The sequence below is a fragment of the Martes martes genome (assembly GCF_963455335.1).
Source record: "Martes martes genome assembly, chromosome: 12".
NCBI lineage: Eukaryota > Metazoa > Chordata > Mammalia > Carnivora > Mustelidae > Martes > Martes martes.
In genome coordinates this window covers 43543372-43566093 of record NC_137900.1, presented here as the reverse complement: position 1 = coordinate 43566093, position 22722 = coordinate 43543372, and the positions used below count along the sequence as shown (strand labels likewise).

At 39.5% G+C, this 22722-nt stretch overlaps 1 protein-coding gene across 1 annotated transcript in view; it reads left to right on the top strand.

Annotated features, from left to right (window-relative positions):
- TTC39B (tetratricopeptide repeat domain 39B) overlaps positions 1–22444 on the top strand; it is a 123037-nt gene extending 100593 nt beyond the window's left edge. The window contains exons 16-20 of the mRNA XM_080819607.1: positions 3692–3818; positions 7829–7937; positions 16063–16180; positions 17718–17834; positions 20738–22444. Coding sequence (XP_080675733.1) covers positions 3692–3818; positions 7829–7937; positions 16063–16180; positions 17718–17834; positions 20738–20828 — 562 coding nt within the window. The 3' untranslated portion in view covers positions 20829–22444. The remainder of the gene's footprint in view (positions 1–3691; positions 3819–7828; positions 7938–16062; positions 16181–17717; positions 17835–20737) is intronic.
- The last annotated feature ends 278 nt before the right edge of the window (positions 22445–22722 follow it).

Here is a 22722-nt window from a genome sequence, read left to right as displayed (position 1 = left end):
CTGAGCAGGGAGCCCAATGTGGGGCTCGATCCCAGGACCCCAGGATGATGACTTGAGCCAAAGGCAGCCGCTTAAGTCTGAGCCACCCAGGCACCCCATATGTGGATTTTTGACTCTGCGGGGGGAAGGTGTTGGTGCCTTTAATATCCATGTTGTTCAAGGGTCAGCTGTTTATAGGTCAAAAGAAAAGAAAGGCTAAGCGTGACTCAAAACATGTCTCACAGAATGTAGTCTTCATTTAAAAATAAGCCAGAGCGGCAGGGATCATTGGTAACCTGATAGGGCTGATAAGGTCCTCGAGTAGATGAGGGAATCAGACTGAGGTGGCTGAGGAAAAGAAATGCAGAGTTGAGCATCAGTGCATCCCTGGATAATCCTGACTATGAAGGGGAGGGGGTGAGAGAATGGTGGTTGGAGGGAGATGGCATATCAGCACCTGTTTTAACGGGAGAGTTGTGAGCATTCTCAAGGACCACTGGAAAGGATCCGGTAGGAAAGTTACGCACAGAAGTGAGAAATGGGATAACTGATTTGTAAGTGTCCTGAAAGGGCAGGAGGAGTTAGAATCCAAAGCCCTGACAGCATGGATGGTTTTAAGTAGGCAGAGGACCCAGTCTTCTGTTGTATCTGGGAAGCAGTCTAGAATATAGGTGCAGAGGCAGGCGAGCTTCTGTGCTGTAGTATGAGAAGGAGGGCACTCCATCTCCTAGCTTGTGTTTTTCTTTACAAAACTGGAGGCAGAGGCATCTGCCTCTGGCTGGTAGTACAAGGGCCCATTTGTGGTGGGTGCTGATGAAATTATAGGGATAGTGGTCTGCTTGCAGTGCAGGTGCAGGGGAGATGGTCACTGAACCTCATCCAGGGTTGGGTTTTTGCCAGACGAGTGTGGTGACTAGGCAGTGGACAAGGGAGTTTAGGACTGAAGCCAGTGCGTACCGTGGTAAAGGACGGGCCATCGAAGCAGGAGTGTGGAGGGACAGGGAGAGAGAGGAAGACTGTACATAGGGAGCAGGTTGAAGGACAAGTAGACTAACACAGTCTTACTAGAACAGCCACATTAGAACGAAGAGAATGGTGTTCAGAGTGGTGTGCTTGAATTTGTGCTTCAAGGTAGAAGAGACCAGGGGCCAAAGTGTGGTCTGAAAGGACTGCAGGGGCTGGAGGCGGTGGTAGAGGGGGAGCTGACCACTGGAGATGAGGAAGTTCAGGAACAGAGAAGCTCTGCTACATTCTTCAAACATAACTAATGACAAAACCTTTCACATGGAATCCTGCATTCTGTGCCCATGTTATGAGAAATAATATCTTAGCTGAGCCTTCAAGACTGTTCAGGGCAAATCTGAAGGTATGACCAAGACCACTTTTCATCTTCTTTTCTAAAAGCTCTTTTTTACAAAAGGACCATGTATACTAACTATAGAATCAACATCAGCGGAAGCCATGGTGGGATTCATGTCCCCTCTTACTGTCCTCGCTTCACACAAATAACAGGTGGAATGGAATGGAATAAAATCTTAAGATATTTTGAAATCTTTTAAGTCTCCCTCTGTTTCTTCCACATTGGAGTAAGTTTTCTCCATATCAGAACAATTTCTGGGGTGCCTAAGTGACTCAGTCTGTTAAATGTCTGCCTTTGGCTCAGGTCATGATCCCAGGGTCTTGCATTGGCCCCCTGCTTAGAGTGGGGTCTGCTTCTCCCTCTCTCTCTATCCCTCACCCCACTCTTCTCTCTCTCTCAAGTAAATAAATAAAATCTTTAAAAAAAAAAAAACGATTTTGATGAAACACGTAACCAGTCCTATTTTCAGGAGAAAGTTTGAGGTCTGCTATGTGATAGCATCAATTTGTTGGGATAATGAGAGGAGAGTCGCCCAGTGAATGTTTTCTTCATACAGACTCTGCAGTCTTTAAACCACACGATTTCCTGTAAAATAAATCCTGTCAGAATAAAGCCTGCTTCTGTCCCACATCCTCAACCCCCACTTCACATGTCCACTGCTTCTTCCACTAGTGTTACTGATCATCAAATCATGGGCATTCTGCTTTACAATTCATACTCCCAGATTGTGCCCAGAAAGAACTGAACACAATCTTGTCCTCTTATTGGAATATTTTTTCTGTTGTTTTGTCTTACTTTTTCTTTCAGTGATGTAATTGGCTATTTATTTTCCTGAACTTTGTCTCAGCAACCGGTTTGGTGCGCTTACAAATTTGTGTGTAAGAAAGTGCTGTGGGAACATAGTCTCTTTGTCCTACTCTCATTTTTGTGTGCTTGTGGATTTCATAATTGGGATTTCTTAGACTTTTAAGGAGTTTGTAAATATGGTGCATGTCTTTAGCTGATTATTTTCAAAATAACCTATGTTTGGGACATCTTTTCTCTAACTGTACATTAATTGACAGCTATGACAGCTATGACATCATCCTATAGATCGGTGTCCTAGGAAATAGACAGGAATAAGTAGGAATAGATAAGAATATAAAATGTATCATATACCATTTTCCTTCTCTCTGAGTACCCACAGTGTAAGTAAATACTTTGGATTCTTTTCCTCCTTTCTTATGGAAATTGCCAATTTTTATCTTTATTTTATGTATTTTAAAATGTTTAATTTAAATTCAATTTAATTAACATATACTATATTATTAGTTTCAGAGGTAGCACCCAGGTTCATTACTTCAAGTGCCCTCCTTAATGCCCATCACCCAATTATCACATCCCCCCCACCCATTTCTCCAGTGACCCTGTTTGTTTCCTATAGATCGGAGTCTCTTATGGTTTACCTCCCTATTTCCATATTATTTTACTTTTCCTTCCCTTCCCCTGTGTTCATGTTTTGTTTCTTATATTCCACATATGAGTGAAAAGAAATCATGTGGTATTTGTCTTTCTTTGACTTATTTTGCTTAGCATAATACCCTCTAGTTCCATCACATTTTTGCAGATGGCAAGATTTCATTCTTTTTGTTGGCTAATATTCCAATACACACACACACACACACACACACACACCCCACATCTTCTTTTTCCATTCATCTGTCAATGGACATCTGGGCTCTTTCCATATTTTGGCTACTGTGGACATTGCTGCTGTAAATGTTGGGGTTCATTGTCAATTTTCTATTTAGATTTCCTTCATCATATTTGATAAAGTCAGTTGTTAGCCAAGTTAACTAGAGAGAAGTATGTGTCAGTCAGTGGTTCTCACATTTGAGCACACATCTAAATCACCTAGAGGACTTGCTAGACTCCAGATTGCTGGGCCCAGCTCTAGAGTCACTAATACTAGGTCACTCCACCACTGGGGTGGAGTCTGAAAATTTGTGCGTTGTTTTTTACATTTTAAAAAGATTTTTTATTTATTTATTTGTGAGAGAGAGAGGGAGCGCGCAAGCACATAAGCCAGGGAAGAGGCAGAGGGAGAGGCAGAAACAGACTCCCTCCCTCCCTCCCCAGAAATAGACACTGAGCAGGGAGCCCAACATTGGGCTTGATCTCAGGATCCTAGGATCATGACTTGAGCCGAAGGCAGACGCCTAACTTACCAAGCCACCCAGGCGTCCTGAAAATTTGCTTTTAGAACACACCTCCAGATGACACTGATGCTGCTGGTATGGGGAGCACCCTGTGAAATCTGCTGGTATCAGTAACGTATGTGTTCTAATTTTGTTGGGATTGGGTTCTTCACAGACAGGTGGATAGCTTGAAGCAGAGAATTGCAGGGAAATCTATCCCTACTGAGAAGTTTGCTGTCAGGAAGTCTCGTCGTTACTCCGCCTCATTGCCTGCACCTGTGAAGCTCATCGTGCCTGCCCTGGTATTTGTCTTTATTTACTGTTTGTATTTTTTTTTAAGATTTTATTTATTTATTTGACAGAGAGAGAGATCACAAGTAGGCAGAGAGGCAGGCAGAGAGAGAGAGGTAAGCAGGCTCCCCGCTGAGCAGAAAGCCTGATAGTGGGGCTCAACTCCAGGACCCTGAGATCATGACCTGAGTTGAAGGCAGAGGCATAACCCACTGAGTCACCCAGGTGCCCCTACTGTTTGTATTTTAGAAAGAAATCATCTAGTCACAGCAGTGGGAAGCACACCTGTGAAGTTTAGCTCAATTTAATGCCATTGCAAGGGTGTTTGTAAGGTGAGCATTTGTGAATTATTAATAATCAAATAATCATAAAAATCATAGCTAATGTTTTTTTACTAGTTGGTATGTTCTAGGCATTACGGTATTTAAGAATATATCATTTAATTTTTTTTTGAAAAACTATTTAAAAATATGTATCATTTAATTCTTACAGTAACTCTATGCGAGTACTTTCTCTCTGTAGCCCCATTTTACAGGTAAGGAAATTCAGGCAGAGAGGTGAGTTGGCTTAATTAGAATTGACTTGAATTCTCATGCAAGCCACTTATATGATTTTACCTTTTCTAGTAGCCACATTAAAAATTAAAAGGTCACAAAATGTAAGAAATTAAAGGAAACATGAAAATAATTTTAGGAATATATTTTGTTTAACCAGATATATGTAAATGTTTGTTTGAACATGTAACCAGTAAGAACTTAGTGAGATATCTCACATTCCTTTCTATTGTACTGATTATTTGAAGTCCAGTGTGTATTTTACTCTTAGAGCACATCTCCGTTTGGAGTAGCCACATTTCCAGTGCTCATGTGCCCTCAGTGCCTGGTGGTTGCTGCGTTGGACACAGTGGTGCTGGAGCTCACATTCTTTTTTTTTAAAAGATTTATTTATTTATTAGAGAGAAAGCACATGTGAGAAGCGGGGCAGAGGGAGAGGGAGGGAGAATCTCAAGCAGACTCCACGCTCAGCATAGAGCCCAAGGCAGGACTCTATCTCTTGACCCTGAGCTCTCACCTGAGCCAAAACCCAGAGTGGGGTCTTACCCGACTGCACCACCCAGGTGCCCCTGGACCTCACATTCTTGATCGTTATGCTGGTAAGACTAGACTTCATGAAAGGCATAATTTCCACAGGAATTTTTTTTTTCATGAATATTTCCTTAAAAGTACTGAATAGGGGTGCCTGGGTGGCTCAGTTGTTTAAGCTACTGCCTTTGTCTCAGGTCATAATCCCAGGGTCCTGGGATCAAGCCCTGAATCGGGCTCCTTGCTCAGCAGGGAGCCTGCTTCTCCTTCTGCCTGTTCTGTCTGCTCTGCCTACTCCCCCTACTTGGGCTCTCTCTCTTTCTCTCTTTCCCTGACAAATAAATAAATGAAATCTTTAAAAATATATAAAAGTACTGAATGTATCATATTATTCTGGTTCTTTGGGGCTTCAGTTTTGCATAGGTAGTCAGCACAGGAAAACCATTAAAAGCAAACTGAATGTCTGCTGTCTTCCTTTGGGGTTTCTTGATTATTTATTTATTTATTTATTTATTGTATTCCAGAGTTATTCAGTGATTCCTCTTTAACAGTTTAGTTTCCAGTTTTTACAGTTACAAATATGTTGCAATGGATTTTTTTTTTTAAGATTTTTTTTATTTATTTGACAGTGAGAGAGAGAGAGAGCACAAGTAGGGGGAGTAGGCAGAGGGAGAAACAGGCTCCTCACTGAGCAGGGAGCCCAATGTGGGGCTTGATCCCAAGACCCTGGGATTGTGACCTGAGCTGAAGGCACCCGCTTAATGACTGAGCCACCAGGCACCCCGAATGTTCTTTTGTATTGCTTTTTTTGGGTACATGGTCATATAATTCTCTGAAAAGATTTCTAGAAATGGAATTCCTGGTTGGAGGGTATATGCACTTATTATTTTGACATTGCCAAATTGCCCTCCAGAAAGGCTCTACTGGTTTAAATTTTTACCAACAGCATTTCACTATTTTAATTTATATCCCCCCGTTGGTATGGTTGAGTATCTTTTCTTGTGCTTATTATTTTTATTTCTTCTCTTGTGAGTTCATATACCAAAGTAATTTTTCATTAGGTTGTTTATTGTTTTATCATTGACTCATAGAAGCTCTTTATATATTCTGTGAGAAAGAAAACTGCAGCCTCTATCAGGTATCCGATAGGAACTTGCCTATACCTAGGTCCAGTTCTTCTCTACTTAAGATCAGCAGTCTCAGAGAGCACTACCGTCAGACCAGGTTATTCTGTGCCTGTGATGGAATGAGACAAAAATAGCATTCTGTCATCAAATCCGAGCACAGATAAAAACAGGAACACCATGCAAATCACAAAGGTGACCAAATTCCCCTTTCCCAGCTAACGTGAGAGCCTCTTGCTGTTTCACCAATTATGGCTTTTAGATCCATTCCTGATTGATTTCTGTCAGGTGATTTGCATTGGGAAATTTCTTCTTTGTGTCACAGAACTTTTGTGAAAAGATTTCAAAGCACAATAGCCCCTTCTGTGCTCTAGAACTTAGATGCTTGTGTGTACATAACTACATCCTATTTTGCTCAGTAAGGGTCTTAAGGAAGGACAACTCACTGTACTTCTTTCTACAGGTTTAAAAGTGTAGAATCAGTCTGAATTTGTGGTAACTAGGAATTTCACCAAAATGTTATTTTTATAGAATCTCACATATGAGCTTGCCTTCTTCTGATAAAACAGTCTATCAATAAAAATAAAATTTAAAAGATCATCAGTTAATTATTCCGTTAATTATTGAATCAAGCTCTTACACATTAGTGATAAGAAACTTTAGATGTAAAAAAAATTTTTTTAGAGTGTTGTGATCTTAGTTTTTAGTGTCATAGAGTAGAGTGACTTTCTGCCACTTGAGTATATTTTCCTCATTTCTACTTCTTCCCTTTAAGAAGCTATTCAAACAATAGCTTTATCATATTTTAAAATTCATTTATGTCCAAGAAGATACTAATTACCCTATTTCATACACTTAAAAATATGAACTGTGCTACCAGGAAGTTTTGAAAAATATTTTCAAGCAAAAGCATGTTTACTTTTGGTCCAAAAAATTTCTCATCTGTTAGCCTATGAGATGTAATTTTCAATGAGAAATCATTAGTTTACATTTTCAGGGGCTGTCATTCAGCCATATGGCCTTTAAATGATTGCGCTTCCTGCATGTTGGATTGTATCGCTGGACTGTCACATGTTTGTGGTTTTTGTTTTTTTTTTTAAAGGTTTTATTTATTTATTTGTCAGAGAGACAGGCATAGTGAGAGAGGGAACATAAGCAGGGGGAGTGAGAGAGGGAGAAGCAGGCTTCCCGCGGAGCAAGCAGCCCGATGTGGGGCTCGATCCCAGGACGCTGGGACCATGACCTGAGCTGAAAGCAGATGCTTAACGACTGAGCCACCCAGGGGCCCCCTGTCACATGTTTTTAATGGGATAAAAGAACCATTAAAATACTTTCTATATTCATTTCCAGTGAAGTCCTTGGGAACATTTTATGTACATAATTGGCAGATATTTTAAAAATGTTTCCCTTTACTTAAAAGTAATGACAAAAATTTATATCATATACAATTGTTCATAGTATCAGTTAAAAATATTTTATTTATTTCTGTATTTGTAACCCGTTATCTTCCAAAAGGTTTGAATACCAGTAGATGCTTAAACAGATGAGTAAATTTTTCAGTAAAAACACAATATACTGTATATACTGAATTACTTCATGGTATAAAAGGCAAAAGGCATATAATAAAATGAGAAATAAAATAAAATGAGAAAAGGGGAAATTATAATTACTACACTCCAAATGAGGAAAGCTAAGGAAAGTGATCTCTGGATGTTACCTTGAGATCTGTAGCAACCAAGAGATTGGTTTCGTTGTTGTAAAGGACATTGAATAACCTCACATAATTGCAAATGGCTTTTCATTCTTCCTTGTTAGGAAATGATGTACGTCTGGAACGGTTTTCCAATAGTGAGCAAGAGAAAAGACCTTTCCGAAAATCTGTTGGTCACTGTTGAAAAGGCTGAGGCTACTTTACAAAATGAAAGTAAGTGTGAAAAGTAAAAGCCGGAAAATCTTTTTTATTACCGCTCTCCTGACCTTTCCCTGTGTCTATCTGCCCATGTTCATTTGTGTGTATCACAAGGACAAAGCTCTTGGGCTGCAAGAATCTGGGTGATTTTGATCAGAAGAAGGGAGGAATAACACGTGCTGCCACATGGACAAATTTGGGGACACGAGACTATGTGAAAGATGCTCGTTACAGAAGACAGCATATCGCATGGTTCCATTTAAATGAGATACTGAGAATAGGTAAATCTATAAAGATAGAAAGTAGACTAGAGGTTTTATAACTAGGGATGGAAGAACTGGGGTCTGCGTGTGATAGCTTTTAAAGAGTATATGGTACTTCTTTTTGGAGTGATGAGAATGTTTTAAGACCATACTATTGGCTGTACAACTCTGTAGCATACTCAAAACCAGCAAAGTGTACTTCAAGTGGGTGAATTGTATAGTAGGTGAATTATATCTGAATAAGTCTGTCGCTGAGAAAGATGATCAGTCGAGTTTTAGAGTGCATTTCTGGTTTTTCATTCGTGACTCATTCCATCCCCTCTTTTGCTCTGTAATGACTATTATATTTTTGCAGACACAGAAGATTGTTTTCAAGTTGAAATTTTATCACGATTTAATTTTTTTACTCATTGCTGTTGGTTGTCCTAGGGGCCCCTCTCCAGTTTACTGGAAGCTCCGTTTCCTGGAAGCAGCTGGCATAGTAGACGGAAAAATCAGGCCGTCTGGGTTTACAGTCCCAGCTCTGCAGCTGTGAGACTCTGGGAAACATACCTCATCATTTCGGGATATCATGAGATGATGATATCCAAAAATACACAGATAGTATCCAAAGTTTTCTTGATCTGACATTGTCTAATTCTCTAGCTTAAATAGAGGATTTATCTTTGACAAATGATGCTATAGATGCTAGCCTTTGTAGTATTCCTTTTCAACCTCCCAAGCATTTAGGTCTTATCCTTTGGAATGTTCTAACCACAGAAGTAAAATGAAAACTTCCATGGCGACAAACATGGTAAAGGGCATAGAAGTTCAGGTAAAGGCAAAGAAAATTGTAACCATTAACTCATATTTTTTAACTGGAAAAAGATGGGCATGGATGGAGTGGCTAGCCCCATACTCAATATATTCTCCACATGGGAAATTAAATATTGAACATAGCTCCAGGGATGAGGGACCTCATTTGTATTTGGAGCTATAGAATGAGGCTGTAATGTTAAATGACATTTTTCTTTAAAATTATTGTTAAAAAATTAAGCATATAATTGATAGATGTAGGTGAAAGAAATTACCCATGTTTTTGCTATTATGATACAATTAATTTAGAATATTTGTTTGCTCCATCCTAGCCTTATTTTTACAGTTAAAATCATAGTGTACCTGGACATACACTAGACTACTTTTTTTTCACTTAATATATCATAAGCTTTTTTTAATTGAAGTATAATTGACATATAAAATTATGTTAGTTTCATGTGTATACAATAAAGATTCAGTATTTGTGGACTCTCTAGTGATCAGCACAATAAGTCTAGTTAACATACATGACCATACATATTACAAAGTTTTTTTCATCTGTTCGAACTTTTAAGATCTGCTCTCTTAGCAACTTTCAAATATGAAGTACAGTATTATTATCTTTTTAAATTAAAGATTATTTATTTATTTATTTGACACAGAGAGAGATAGAGAGATCACAAGAAGGCAGAGAGGCAGGCAGAGAGAGAGGGGGTAGTAGGCTCCCCCCTGAGCAGAGAGCCCGATGGGGGCTCGATCCCAGGACCCTGAGATCAGGACCTGAGCTGAAGGCAGTGGCTTAACCCACTGAGCCACCCAGGCGCCCCAGAAGCACAGTGTTATTAACTATAATTACCATGCTGTAGATTATAGCCCCATGATTTATTTTATAATGGGAAGTTTATAGTTTTGACTCTCTTGACCCATTTCTCCCACCTCCCATGCCCCACCCCAGCAACCACCAATTTACGAGCTTGATCTTTTTGTTTTGTTCTGTTTTAGATTTCACGTAAGTGAAAGTATGGTATTTCTCTTTTGCTGTCTTATTTCATTACTTAGCATAATGCCCTCAAGGTCAATCCATGTTGTTGCAAAACTGCAAGATTTTATTTTTTATGGCTGAATAATATTCCATGGTATATATCTACTACATACAGAAAATGTAGTATATATTTTCTTTATCCATTCATCCACTTACGGCTTCCATATCTGGGCTATTGTAAATAATGCTGTGATGAACATGGGGGTGCATATATCTTTTCGAGTTGATGTTTTCATTTTCTTTGGATAAATACCTAGAGGTGGAATTGCTAGATCATATGGTAGTTCTATTTTTATCATAGACTTTTAAATTGTTGCTAAATGGCTCTTATAATAATTTTGAAAGCTTCATAGCACTCCATGGAGCTAATGTATCATAATTTAGTCAACCCTTTCAGTGTTGTTGGGCATTTAGGCTGCTTTCCATATTTAAAATAATTCTAGTTTTAGATTACCATCAATAAGGAGAAGAAATATAAAAGAATGAAAGCTGAATCAGTGGTCTTAGTTGCTAATAAGGTCAAGGTTTCAGACAGGATATCTGAAGAAGTCAATAGAACAAAAAAGCAATGATGTTCTGAGGCCACAGATCAACACCCTGCCCCCCGGATCTCCTAAATAACCATTCTGTGAATATAAACTGGTAATCAGAGGGAGAACAGGTAAATGGAATATTCTACTTTATTATTAAAAAAAGTCACCTGCAAAGGTCATCTGTTGATGGAGGGTGAGCAATGTCCGTCTCCCATATTAAAGGCAGCATTTTTATAAAAGAACCATGGTTCCCTTTCTCTCCTTTTCCCTCCCCCTTCCAGAAAAGTATTAAACCTCAGCCCCTATGAACTGGGGCTTAGATAGAGTAGCTAAAATATTGAGGTATTTATCTTCATGGACTGATAATTCTCTGTGATTTCTGGGCACCAGGGAAACAAGTGGATGAAAAGTCTCAAGAAACTGAAATGAAAGAGAAATCCACAGTTTGTACTATTTAACAGAGAACCAAAGGAGTGTATGTATGAGTACAAACTTACAGACTCACTATATGGACAGTTTAGACTTTCTTTGTATGTTCTAGATGTTCCATTACTGACATATTATCTACATAGTTTCTACAAACAAAGTTGCATTAAGCTTCTCTATGATTCTTTTTACAGTTAAATATTATTAATTTTTAAAAATTATTTTATTTTATTTTATTTATTTTTTTTTAAGATTTTATTTATTTATTTATTTGACAGACAGATCACAAGTAGGCAGAGGGGCAGGCAGAGAGAGAAGGGAGGAAGCAGGAAGCAGGCTCCCTGCTGAGCAGAGAGCCCGATGCGGGGCTCGATCCCAGGACGCTGGGATCATGACCTGAGCTGAAGGCAGCGGCTTTAACCCACTGAGCCACCCAGGCGCCCCCCAAATTATTTTATTTTATTTACTTATTTATTTTTTTTGTGGAGCCCCGTGTGGGCTTGAACTCATGACCGTGAAACCAGGACCTGAGCTGAGATCAAGAGTCGGACACTTAACCAACTGAGCCACCCAGGTGCCCCTCTTTTTAATTGTAACTGTAGTTAAAATTATATATAACACAAAATTTACCACATGATCCATTCTTAACTATACAGTTTGGTAATGTTAAATATATTCACATAGCTGTGCAACCAGTCTGCAGAACTTTGCCATACCCATTCAAAATACTCTCCATTTCCCTCTCCCACTGCCTCTGGCAGCCATAGTTCTATTTTTTGTTACTATGAACGTGACTACATTAGGTTGCTCATATGAGTGGAATCCTACATGATTTGTCCTTTTGAGACTGCTTATTTCGCTTTGCATAATGGCACCTCAGGGTATGGGGCCCCTGGGTGACTCAGTGGGTTAAGTGTCTGCCTTCAGCTTAGGCCATGATTCTGGGGTCCTGGGATCGAGTCCATTGGGTTCCCTGCTCAGTGGGGAGTTTACTTCTCCCTCTCCCTCTGCTGCTCCCCCTGCTTGTTCTTTCCCTCTCTCTGTCAATTAAATAAAATCTTTTTAAAAAAATGGCCTCAGGGTATATCCATGTTGTAGCATATATGAGAATTTCCCTTTTTAAGGCTGCGTAATATTTCATGGAATGGATCACGTTTTTGTTTTCCATTTACCCACTGTTGCACATTTGAGTTGCTTCTGCTTTTTGGCTATTGCAAATAATACTTCTGTGAACATGGGTATGTAAATATTTTTTTGACATTGTTTTCAGTTCTTTTATTTATTTTTAAAGGTTTTGTTTATTTATTTGAAATACAGAGAGTATAAGCAGGGGGAGGGGTAGAGGGAGAAGAAGACTACCCGCTGAGCAGGGAGCCTGACAATGCCGGACTCCATCCCAGGACCCCGGGAACATGACCCGAGCCGAAGGCAGATGCCTAACTGACTGGGCCAGCCAGGCACCATGCTTTCGGTTCTTTGAGATATGTTCCCAGAAGTAGAATTGCTGGGTCATGTGGCGTTTCTCTTTTAAGTGTTTTGAGGAATTGCCATACTGTTTTCTATAGCGGCTGCTCCATTTTATATTCCCCAGCAGTGCACAAGGTTCTAATTTCTCTAAATCTCCACCAGTATTTGTAATATCCTAGGGTTTTTTGGTTATTGTGGTTTGTTTGTTTGTTTTTGTAGTAGCCATTCTGATGGATGTGAGATGATCTTTACTATTTTCAGTATGAAGTTACTTCAAAAAGGAAAAAAGATTTCAGTTTGATTTGAGTGTAAAGTCGACATAAAGTTACATCATTTTGAAATTTAGATGAAATGAAACTCCACAAAAGTTTACGTTAAAAAATGAGATTTCACAAAATGCACCTTTATAAAATTCATCTGGGCTTTTAAACAAATTTTAGTATTCATTTTTGTTCAACTACTTTGGCTACGTTTTATTAACTTGCTCATTTGAAAACTCGTAGATTTTCCGTACTAGAGATAGAATTGTGATAGGCTGAGAAAACATTGTTCCTGCCAGTAGGGGAATTATCTATGATTAAAACCCACATATCCACAAACCAGATGGGAAAATGGATATGTTTTTTAATAAGTGGATAATAAAAACTGAGAGGTGAAAGAAAACCTCTTTTTATTAAATGAAAACATTGGTAGAGTACCCCCCCCCCCAAAAAAAAAACCTGGACCATCTTGTTCCTTGTGTTTTTCTACAACTCTAAGGGCTTTGGTTCAGTTGAATAAATTCTGACATTTGAATGTCTATCCTTTGTAGTATAGACTAATGTTTACCACCACCAGAGTGTGGGGCCTTTGTATATTAAGAAGTCCTGGGGGACCTCTGGATTGTTCTCTATTTGAACAGACTCTTCAGCCTTTACCTCAAAGTTTATTTTGTCCCATTATTGGTTGGGGGGAAAATGTAAAGATGTGATATATGTATCAGACTATGGATATACAGTGCAATAGAGGCTTAAAAAACAGACTGCTCTGTCCAATGGTCTGGAGAGGGTATTCTTACTTCCTGAATTTTTAATGGGTAGGAAGCCATCTGCTTCCTTCTTCTTTTAATGATCTATCGAGATGATCAGCTTAGAGATATCTAAGGAGGGCCCGGGGAAAGCTCACAGAGACAGATGCACTGTACTTCATACAATTCTATTTTTGTGTGTGTTCCCTCCGGGTTAAAAAAATAATAATAAAAGTTTTCTGAAGATTTTGTACGCAAAATGTATGATAATCTCTACCAGGTCCATTGTTCTATGCAGAAAAATGACCAGATTCCCATCTCTGCTCCCTCCCTCCCCTCAGTAATGACCTTTTAGTAATTAAGCTCTTATCTTTCAGAGCAAGGAGGAAAAAATCCAAAACTGAAAAAGTGAAATGAAGTTGTAACCCCGAGGTGATTCCAGCCTCTACCCCCTTTCCCCTAGTATTGGGAATTGAATGTATTTTCCCTTCTTCACCCCTTGGCAAGTGTCTCTAAAGTAAAAGAAGGTAGAAGATACAGTTGGTGTTCTACTCTGACAATGCGATTATGAAAGGGCCTTTAGGGATACAAAGGGAAGGATACAGTTTAATAAGAGAAGAACACTTGGTGTGATATGCCTGGAGTCAGTGTCTGCCACTAATTCCGTTAGTGTTTCATTTGAAATCTTAACTAAACTCAACATGTAGCCAGAAGTTGGTACAATAGATCTTCTCTGACTCTTCGTTACAGTTAATTTGCTTTGTGAAATTCTATAGCAAACGCAATCAGAGTTACATTAAAAGGGAAAATGCTACTTTATGGCTTTTCACTTTCTAAATCTGTTTTTTAATTTTTCCTTTGTTGCATTGCAGCTAGTTTCTAAGAAGTTCAATGTGGATATTTTTGTAGTTTGGGCTTCAAACTTTCTTTTTCCTCAGCCTACCCTCTGTTTTATTAAGTTAAGCAGCTCTTTTGTGATGAAAATGTGCTTTGGCAGCATTGTCGTATAATTTTCTTGAAATGTAAAATGGAAATTGTGTGTTGAAATGTTCATCTGTGAACTCACCCAGGAGGTTGAGAATCATGATAAAGAATTCAGATTTTAAGGGAAAATAATCATCTGACAGAGAATACTCTGTGGTCTAAGGAAATGATGGTTTGGCTAAGGTTTGGAGGAAGGTGGTGTCTTCAGACCCATTTTCATATCCTTAACTCATGATCTAAATAAAAGCTAAGTGCAGATTTACTGGTACTTTAATTTTCCATAGTTTATGTCTGTTCCTTAGCAAAACCATCATTCACTGAGCACCAGAAGTTTATGGTAAGACAAATTGTCATAAAATGCTGATATAGAAATCAATAGAATGCACAAAAGTGATATTAAAAACTAGCATCCAGTACGGCCCCTAAGGGTTGGGTTCTAGGCCTGGAAAGATATTTCAGTGAACATCCATGATTAGAAACATAGATATATTTGGGGGGGGGGGGAAGGGCAGAAGGGCTGGAAAATGGTAACGTGATGTTGGTGTCCATGATTTTTCCTGGTGAATGAGCTATCGGAGCTTGGAAGTGAGAGGTGAATATCAGCTGTTTTTAGCCCCTAGGAGTAAAGCGATCCCCTTCCGTTGGTTAAGTGGCATCATTAACCTCCCATAAACAAGCAGTTTACTAATGCAAACACAGGCACGTGTTAGTAGTGATTTCTGAGGTTTGTACTGAAAGCAGGGGAATCTGATGGAATATGAGGACTCCCAGGCCTCAGTGCTCTGGTTTACTACCCACCCGCCAACCCCAACACCCTGTATTGTCACAGCCTGAAATGTATAAATTATCCGTCTGTCTTGGGAATGATTTAGTTTCAGTCACTTGTGAAAGCACTGAGATTCAAAAGTGGTAGATGGGAAATGTCTACCTTTTTCAGGTTGATGTCACACAGGGTATGATTCCTTTTGCTTAATAATCCATAGCCTTGGGCTGTAGAAGGCAGAGTCATTTTTGAAAGGGAAAACGTGGTGAAAGAAAACCTTTTCTGTTAGCCTCAAGCACTTGCAAGTTTGTGAGGATTTTAGGTACCTTGCATGTACTTGGGGAACCATTTTGTCTAATTTTATGCCAGATTTTTTCCCCCCAAAAGAACAAAACCTGGAAGAATTGATAAGTTGTAAAACAGAATGGTCTGGAGAGGGTATTCTTACTTCCTGAATTTTTAATGGTTAGGAAGCCATCTGCTTCTCCATATGGACGTGTTATCCTCTCCGGTGCGAAGCCAGCACAGTTAGACACCAGAACCACAGGGGGAGGCCGCCTTCTTGCTCCTCACTGCTTTACCTTTTATAGAATTAATACAGCTCTTACTTTATTTAGAGTTCAGATTTCCTACTCTTAACACCTAAGACCACCTAACTCAGAGACTGAACCCCGAGCACCTGAAGAACGAATTTCAAGTGGATAGAGTGGCAGCCCTTAGTCAAATGGTGTATTGAGGTAGTAAGCTTCCTTATTTCTCAGCCATCCCTCCGAAACCTCATAGCTATTCTTTGTCCCTCTTCCTTGGGATGTTTTAAAGTGATTTTCCTTTTGTGTGTGCTTTCTGTTTGCCTGGCTTTAGACATGAGCGACTACTCTGTGGATGACGAGTGTCTGGTAAAGCTGCTGAAAGGGTGTTGCCTGAAGAACCTGCAGCGGCCCTTGCAAGCCGAGCTGTGCTTCAATCACGTCATCCAGAGGTACGGACAAACGAGGAGGCCGAGCTGAGTGCAGACTGCGGTTCCCAGGGAACTGCTGTGAGAAAGCAACGTGTTCTCTCCTGCAGCGAGTGTTCCAGGGTTACCGGGAAGAGAATCCGGTAGCTCTCTCATTGTCCTTCGAGAGCAGACTCAGAGCCCAAGTAGAAGATGGCTTTATGCATTTCTACATAGTGTTTAAGGGGAATGCTGAGTTCCACAAAATCTAAACACTAGCTTAGATGAGAATGTAGAGGACGGGTGAGGACTGGTGTTCTTATGAAGAGGAAAGGGACCATGTCTATTTCCCAAATAGGTAATCTACTGTTAGTAAACATGTTAAAGAAGTAGCCATTGATTAAAAAAAAAAAAAGAAGAAGTAGCCATTGAATTTGGTTTTACTGGTGTTTCTGGAAGGATCAAAAGGATGACCCATTTGTGCTATGTGTTAGGTTTATCAGATTGACAGTGAATTGTTTGCTCATGTGTTTTGTGATTTTGGACCGTGAGCTCCCCTTCCGTGGGGTCTTATCTTGAGACACCTGTGAGGTTAGGCTGGAAGAAGAGTCTCTAAAGTGATTTTGCTTTTATTTCTCCCAGGTTCATGTTAATGGCATTGCTGAGAGGTCCTTGGATCTTTTGGGCTATGTAAATTCATAAATTTGAATTGCAAATTCATGTGAGGTCAGGTCTGTTCGTTATTAATTTCCCAAAGAATGTGTTTTTTTCCTTCCAACCTGGACCCAGATTGAGGAGCCAACTGCCCTTGTCTTCCTCCTGTGCCAGGGAGTGGGTTTTTCCAACCCACCCTCCCCCTGATGGAGAATGGCCCCAGGTTTATATGGAGGTCTCAGGCTCTGCTTTTCTGTGGATTCAAGGCCTCCGCTGCGCAGACACTGAGATAGAAAGCCCTGGGTGACTCAGGTTGAAGCAGATCCCAGGGCTGCTTTGACATCATCCACACCCTTAGAGTTCTGCCTTTGTTTTCAGTTTGAGAGTTTTTCTTATGTTCTTGTGAGCTGAATTATGCATTTGGAAGTGCGTTACTTATATATATTTTTTAGTGCTTCTTGATGCTTTATGGTCAGGTTTCATACTATTGCTGAAAACAGAAGTGTTGACCACTTATTTATGGACTTTTTTTTTAGCCTTATAAGACTTAACAGTATAAAGTAATACAGTGTTCTAATTTCCAAATGGAGTCATTTTCTGAACACATTCATTTTTTTTAGGAGAATGACCTTGTCCTCTCCAGGGTTAATCTTTGAAGAGCTTGCATGCATTCATCTCCCTAAGGGGTGTAAATAATGCTCGGGACTGGATTTAGATTAAAGAATAAAATAAAAGAGGAATATATTCAAAACAAACTATTTATTGCCATCATTTATTAGATCCCTTGGCTGTATAATGACGGTTCTCTCTGGTGATAGGCTTAGTGGTGCACCTGTTTTCTGCAGAATGGGGAAAGTACATACTTTGAAAAAGAATGATTTGTTTCTTGTTCTGTTAAGACTTAATTGCTTTCCTTTCACTCTTTTAGTGAAAAGCTACTGAAGTATGACCACTATCTAGTGCCATTTACTCTGTTTGAGTTGGCCTTTCTGTACAGAAGCCAAGGGGAAATTGACAAGGCTATAAAGACCCTAGAAACTGCAAGGTAAGTGATGATGGCAGCTTTTCCTGCTTGCTATGAAGTCAGGAACATTGACACTGGTATAACCACAGCAGTGATTTTATATACTTAGAAGTTAAAACATGAATGAAAAATGAATAATAATGTTAGTGCATGACTTCTGCTCTAGTTGTGCTATTTCCAACCGGCTGACACCTGGTGACTGTTTACAAGTGTTGTGATTGCTGGCATTGCTATGCCAGATTTTTAACCTGTTCTTTTCTGCATTGGGGTTGGCAGATGTTTTCTATAAAGGGCCAGACAGTAAGTATTTCTAGTTTCATAAGCATAAGGTCTCATTGCAACTTCTGATTGTACTGAAAGCAGCCACAGAAGACAATATGTAAGTAAATGGGTGTCTCTGAACTTGGCCATTATTTGGGTCATAATTTGCTGACCCTTGGTGTCTTCAACCACATCTCTCGTTTCCTTCAAGAGCCGCTGATTAGAAGAAGCTCTCTATATCTTTCTCTAGCTCTCTTTTCTTTCTGTCTAGTGTAGTAATTCTGAAGCTTTTTCATTTCTGCTAGACAATGGCTCTCAGACTTGTGATCATGGCTCACTGCGGTCTGTTTGCACTGAATACTTGTTACAGTAGAGAAAGAATGAGATAATAGCTTTAAGCCATAAATAGCTTAGTGATTCATTGGTTTGTTCATTTACTCAAAATCAGCAAGTATTCACTGAGCACTTATTATGTGCCAGACACTAGTAAAGGCTCTAGACAGACATCTATACATAAACAGGCAGCGTTTCCTCTTGGTTAGTTAGAGAGAGGTGTTGAATAAGCTGAGAAGTAGGAGAACCAGCAATGGTATATGCTTTGCTGAGATTTCTAATATGATACAGAGTCCTTGGGTATTACTTTAGATTGGGTTGAGTCTGGAAGGTTTCCCTGAGGAGAGATATTGTACTTGAGATTTGCATCTTTAAAGCCAGTCTTGAGATGATCAGTCACCAAAAGACTGGGTGGGGAGCATTCCTGGCTGAAGTCACAGCTAGGAAACCTCTAAACTGGGCGGTTGAGCCACTAGATAGTACATGATGCTCTTCACTGAAATGGGTTTTGCTTAGAAGAGCAGGTTCCAGGAAAGGAGAAAACATACTCTGTTTTAGGACCATGGGATTTTGAGGTGCTTGTTGGGTGTCCATGTTGAGATGGGGACTTTGCAGTCAAATATACAAGCATGGAGTTCAGTGGAAACATCAAGGCTGAATGTAGAGATTTCAAAGTCACCTGCGCAGAGACAGTGGTATTTAAAGTCATGATACTTGAAGTGATTCTGGGAAAATAATATAGCGAGAGAAAGAGGTCCAGCCCAGAGCCTTGGGATATGCCATCCTTTTAGAATGAAACAATAAGATTAAGAAGAAGTGGCCAGCAAGTTAGGAAGACATCCAGGAAAGCAAAGTGAGCAAAGTGTTTCAATGAGAAGAGAGTGATCATTTTTGAGGATAGCTACTGAGAGGTCAAGCAAGGTGCGTCCAGAGAAATGGCTGCGGAACTTGGCAGCATGAAGATCCTCAGTGACTTTGACCCATGAAGGGGGAAGATGGAGTCAGCTACTTCAGGCAACTTTTCAGGATGTTTTGCTGTGAATAAAGCCTAGTAATGGGAAAGAAGCTTCAGGGTATCATGGAGTGGAGAGAGGCTGCTGCTGCTGAGTTTTTTAAAGGGTGATATCAGAGTGAGTCACTTTTAAAGCTAATTCTGTTCAGAGTGAGAATGACTCATAATTCAACTGACACATATGTACCTTCAGATCTAGCTATTGGAAAATTAGGGACTCTCATTACTGTTGTTTGCAGTATTCATTGTTTGGATCTACTTGATGTCATCTCAGCAATGTACTATAAAACAAATTTATAATGACGAAAATAAAAGACTGGTAATTCACTACTAAAATGGAAGACCATCAGTGGTCAAAAGTCACCACTAACTCAAGCCAGTGCTAATGAAGCCACCATAAACAGACTTCCCATAATTTCAAGACGTTCAGTTGTCTGCACCTTCCCTTATGCAGTTGGAGCTTCGCAAAGTCATGAAAATTAGTGGCCAGGCATTTAGGAAAACACTCAGTTACATCCTTTGGTAACCCAATTGTGTATAATAACCCTCGTCAAGGTTACCAGTGAGTAGCTCTTAGACCTCTGTAAAATGAAGAGCTGTAGAAGGAAAGCATTGCCCTTGCAAAGAAAGGAGTTACAGTTCACTCACGGGCCAAGGCAGCGTGTGGACGCAGGAGCCCAAAGTCAAAGCCATTCCGTTCTGCTGATTCTTAACAATTCTAGCAGACAGAGTGAACATGGGTGATCTAAGTAAAATTTTTAATCTGTAATTTCTGTGGCCCCTTCTGACATTGTCCCACAACTGTTGGCCAAACCATTGATATTTGCTTGTTAGAATCGGAGTAAGTAATTTTGGTGTCACCACGTAATCCTGCTTTCTTTGTTGTAGTTGTTTCATGAGGTTTGAGCATGATTTCTTTGTGTGGAGGGGGCGGTGACCGATCATGTTCATGTGAAGCTGCTTTAAAATTCCTGGTTTAGGAAAGGAAGTCAACTATTTAGGAAGAGTTCCCAAAATTTGTTGAAACCCTCTTCATAAGTTTGTGGCTGTGTTTGTGAATGGCTTGGTCATTAAATAGGAACTTGCTACTCAAAGTATGACTTTCAAATCCCTGCCAGGGAGCTTCTAGAAGTATAGAATATTGTCATCCTCCTTCGCTCAGAGGATCAGAATCTACATTTTAACAAGATCTGCTGTTAATGCATATTCACGTTTGGAAGTAAATAAGGAATGAAGATGAGAAGAAGGGGAGGTGGTGGTGTTGCCCTTGGATACAAAGAGATTTTTGACATTACAATTTCATTGTTATTTTCTTTAGAAACAACTACAAAGATTACTCCATGGAGTCCAGGCTACACTTCCGAATTCAGGCAGCTCTTCACCTCTGGAAAAAAACTTCCTCTGATTGATCAGAACATGAAGGATGGAATTTTCCCTCAATTAGCACCAACATTTGCTATAGATTAGACCTTGTATTAAAGTGGAAACTGGTCTTGTGAATGAGAGACAAAAAACTAATTTTATTGTCAATATTTTTTATCATCTGTGTGGTTTATTGTTGGTCTGTGTAAATGTTTTTTTTTCCTTGTGAAACAATGTTCAATGTTCAGTACTATCTAGAAATTCTTATATTTTGCCTCTCCAAAAAGAATTTCATATTAGATTTGAATTGGAGAGTGAAGAAGTCTTTTAAAGGACTCACAGGTACAACAAAGTCTGATTAGATTATTTATTTTTTTAATGTGGAAATTAATGTTTAAGTAACAAATGGCTGATAAATTGAGCCACTTTTAGATTTGTTGGTTAGAGATATTTTGTTGTCTACTATTTAAATTTAAGAGGGGAAATAAAAATCACCTACATTCAAAATAGATTAACAATAACTTGAAGTCTCCTGAAAGAGACAGACAGTGGATGTGAATAGGGACAGGATGATGTCCTTAATGGGTTGAAGAGAATCATATCTAGAAAGATGGTGAAATGTTAGGTTTTGGGTTTTTTTTAATTCTTCATGTAAGTTAAAGGTGGTGACATTTTTGAGCAACTAGCCTTTTTTTGAATGTACTGAAGTCTATTATAAAAACAAAACTCAAAAAACTGTCTAAAGGGAAGAAAAAGTCCTATTTTAGAAATTATCCTCAACCTTAGCCATGAGAGTCTAAAATACCTACGTTGATTATTTTTTTATAGGAAGCAAAATTCCTGCTGCTTTAAATATGTAAAGTATCAATAATTTTTATACTCAGGATGTTGGTGAGTAAGATCTAATTTTCTAATCTCTCTATCTAGCACTGTGATGGTTCCTTGTAGATATCTGGACCATGCTTTGTCCTTTATCTGGGAAACCCAATCAGGGAAGAATGTGGGGAGAGCCTGGCTCTGCTACTTCATAGCAGTTACTGGGGTGACCTTTAGAAAGCTCCCTGCTCTTTGCAGCAGCGTATTGTCCTCAACTATGAAATGGAAAAAGAACAGATGACTTTTCAAGGTCTCTTTCAGTTTTGTAACTGTGAGTCTGTGTATTAGGCATTTTCAGCAAAAGTGTCAAACTGTTTAACCCAAACTGGTACCACAAAGTGCATGTCTTATTCTATAATCCTGTCTACTCCCAGTCCTCCCATGTGTTGGAGTTAATGACAGGATTGCATCCAGGGCGAGGAAAAATAATTCATGGATCCATAAATCAGGGTGTGGTCCTATTTCCATTCCATTTTGAAGAGTAACTTATCACGGAACTTGTGCAGTTTAACAGAACAGCCCCAGATTGGGAGTCTGGAGCCCACCTCTGCTAGTCAGTAGTTCCTTGATGCAGTGTAAGATCCTTCATTCTTTCTGCGACTCCATTCCCCGCCCTCACTGCCCCCCAGGGTGGGGGGTAGGTGAGGAGACAACACACGGCTTGGTGCTTGTGACGGATCAGTTAGATAATCCCTGTGATAGCTTTTGGTAAACTGTAAAAGGCTATGTGAATATATGAGTGCTGTAATAATTATGGTTTTTATGTGCTGATTACAATACCAATATGAAAATGTTGGCTGAGTTGTGGTCTCTGATGTAAAATGACAGAAGTGCAGAAATTCCAACACTTTTAAACTTATTCTTGTGTTTGGCACCGACAATAACCCAGATTATGAATTTGCTCCTTACTGTTCATTCCCTGTTTTGCGAGTCTGTACCCGGCAGATATTTTGGTCTTGTTTTCTTTAAGGTACTAATTCTTGGCCAATACTGAGGATATGTTTCCGGTGGGAGATGATTAATACAACTTGAGTCAGAGAACTAGCCCTTCAGACAGCATGGGGG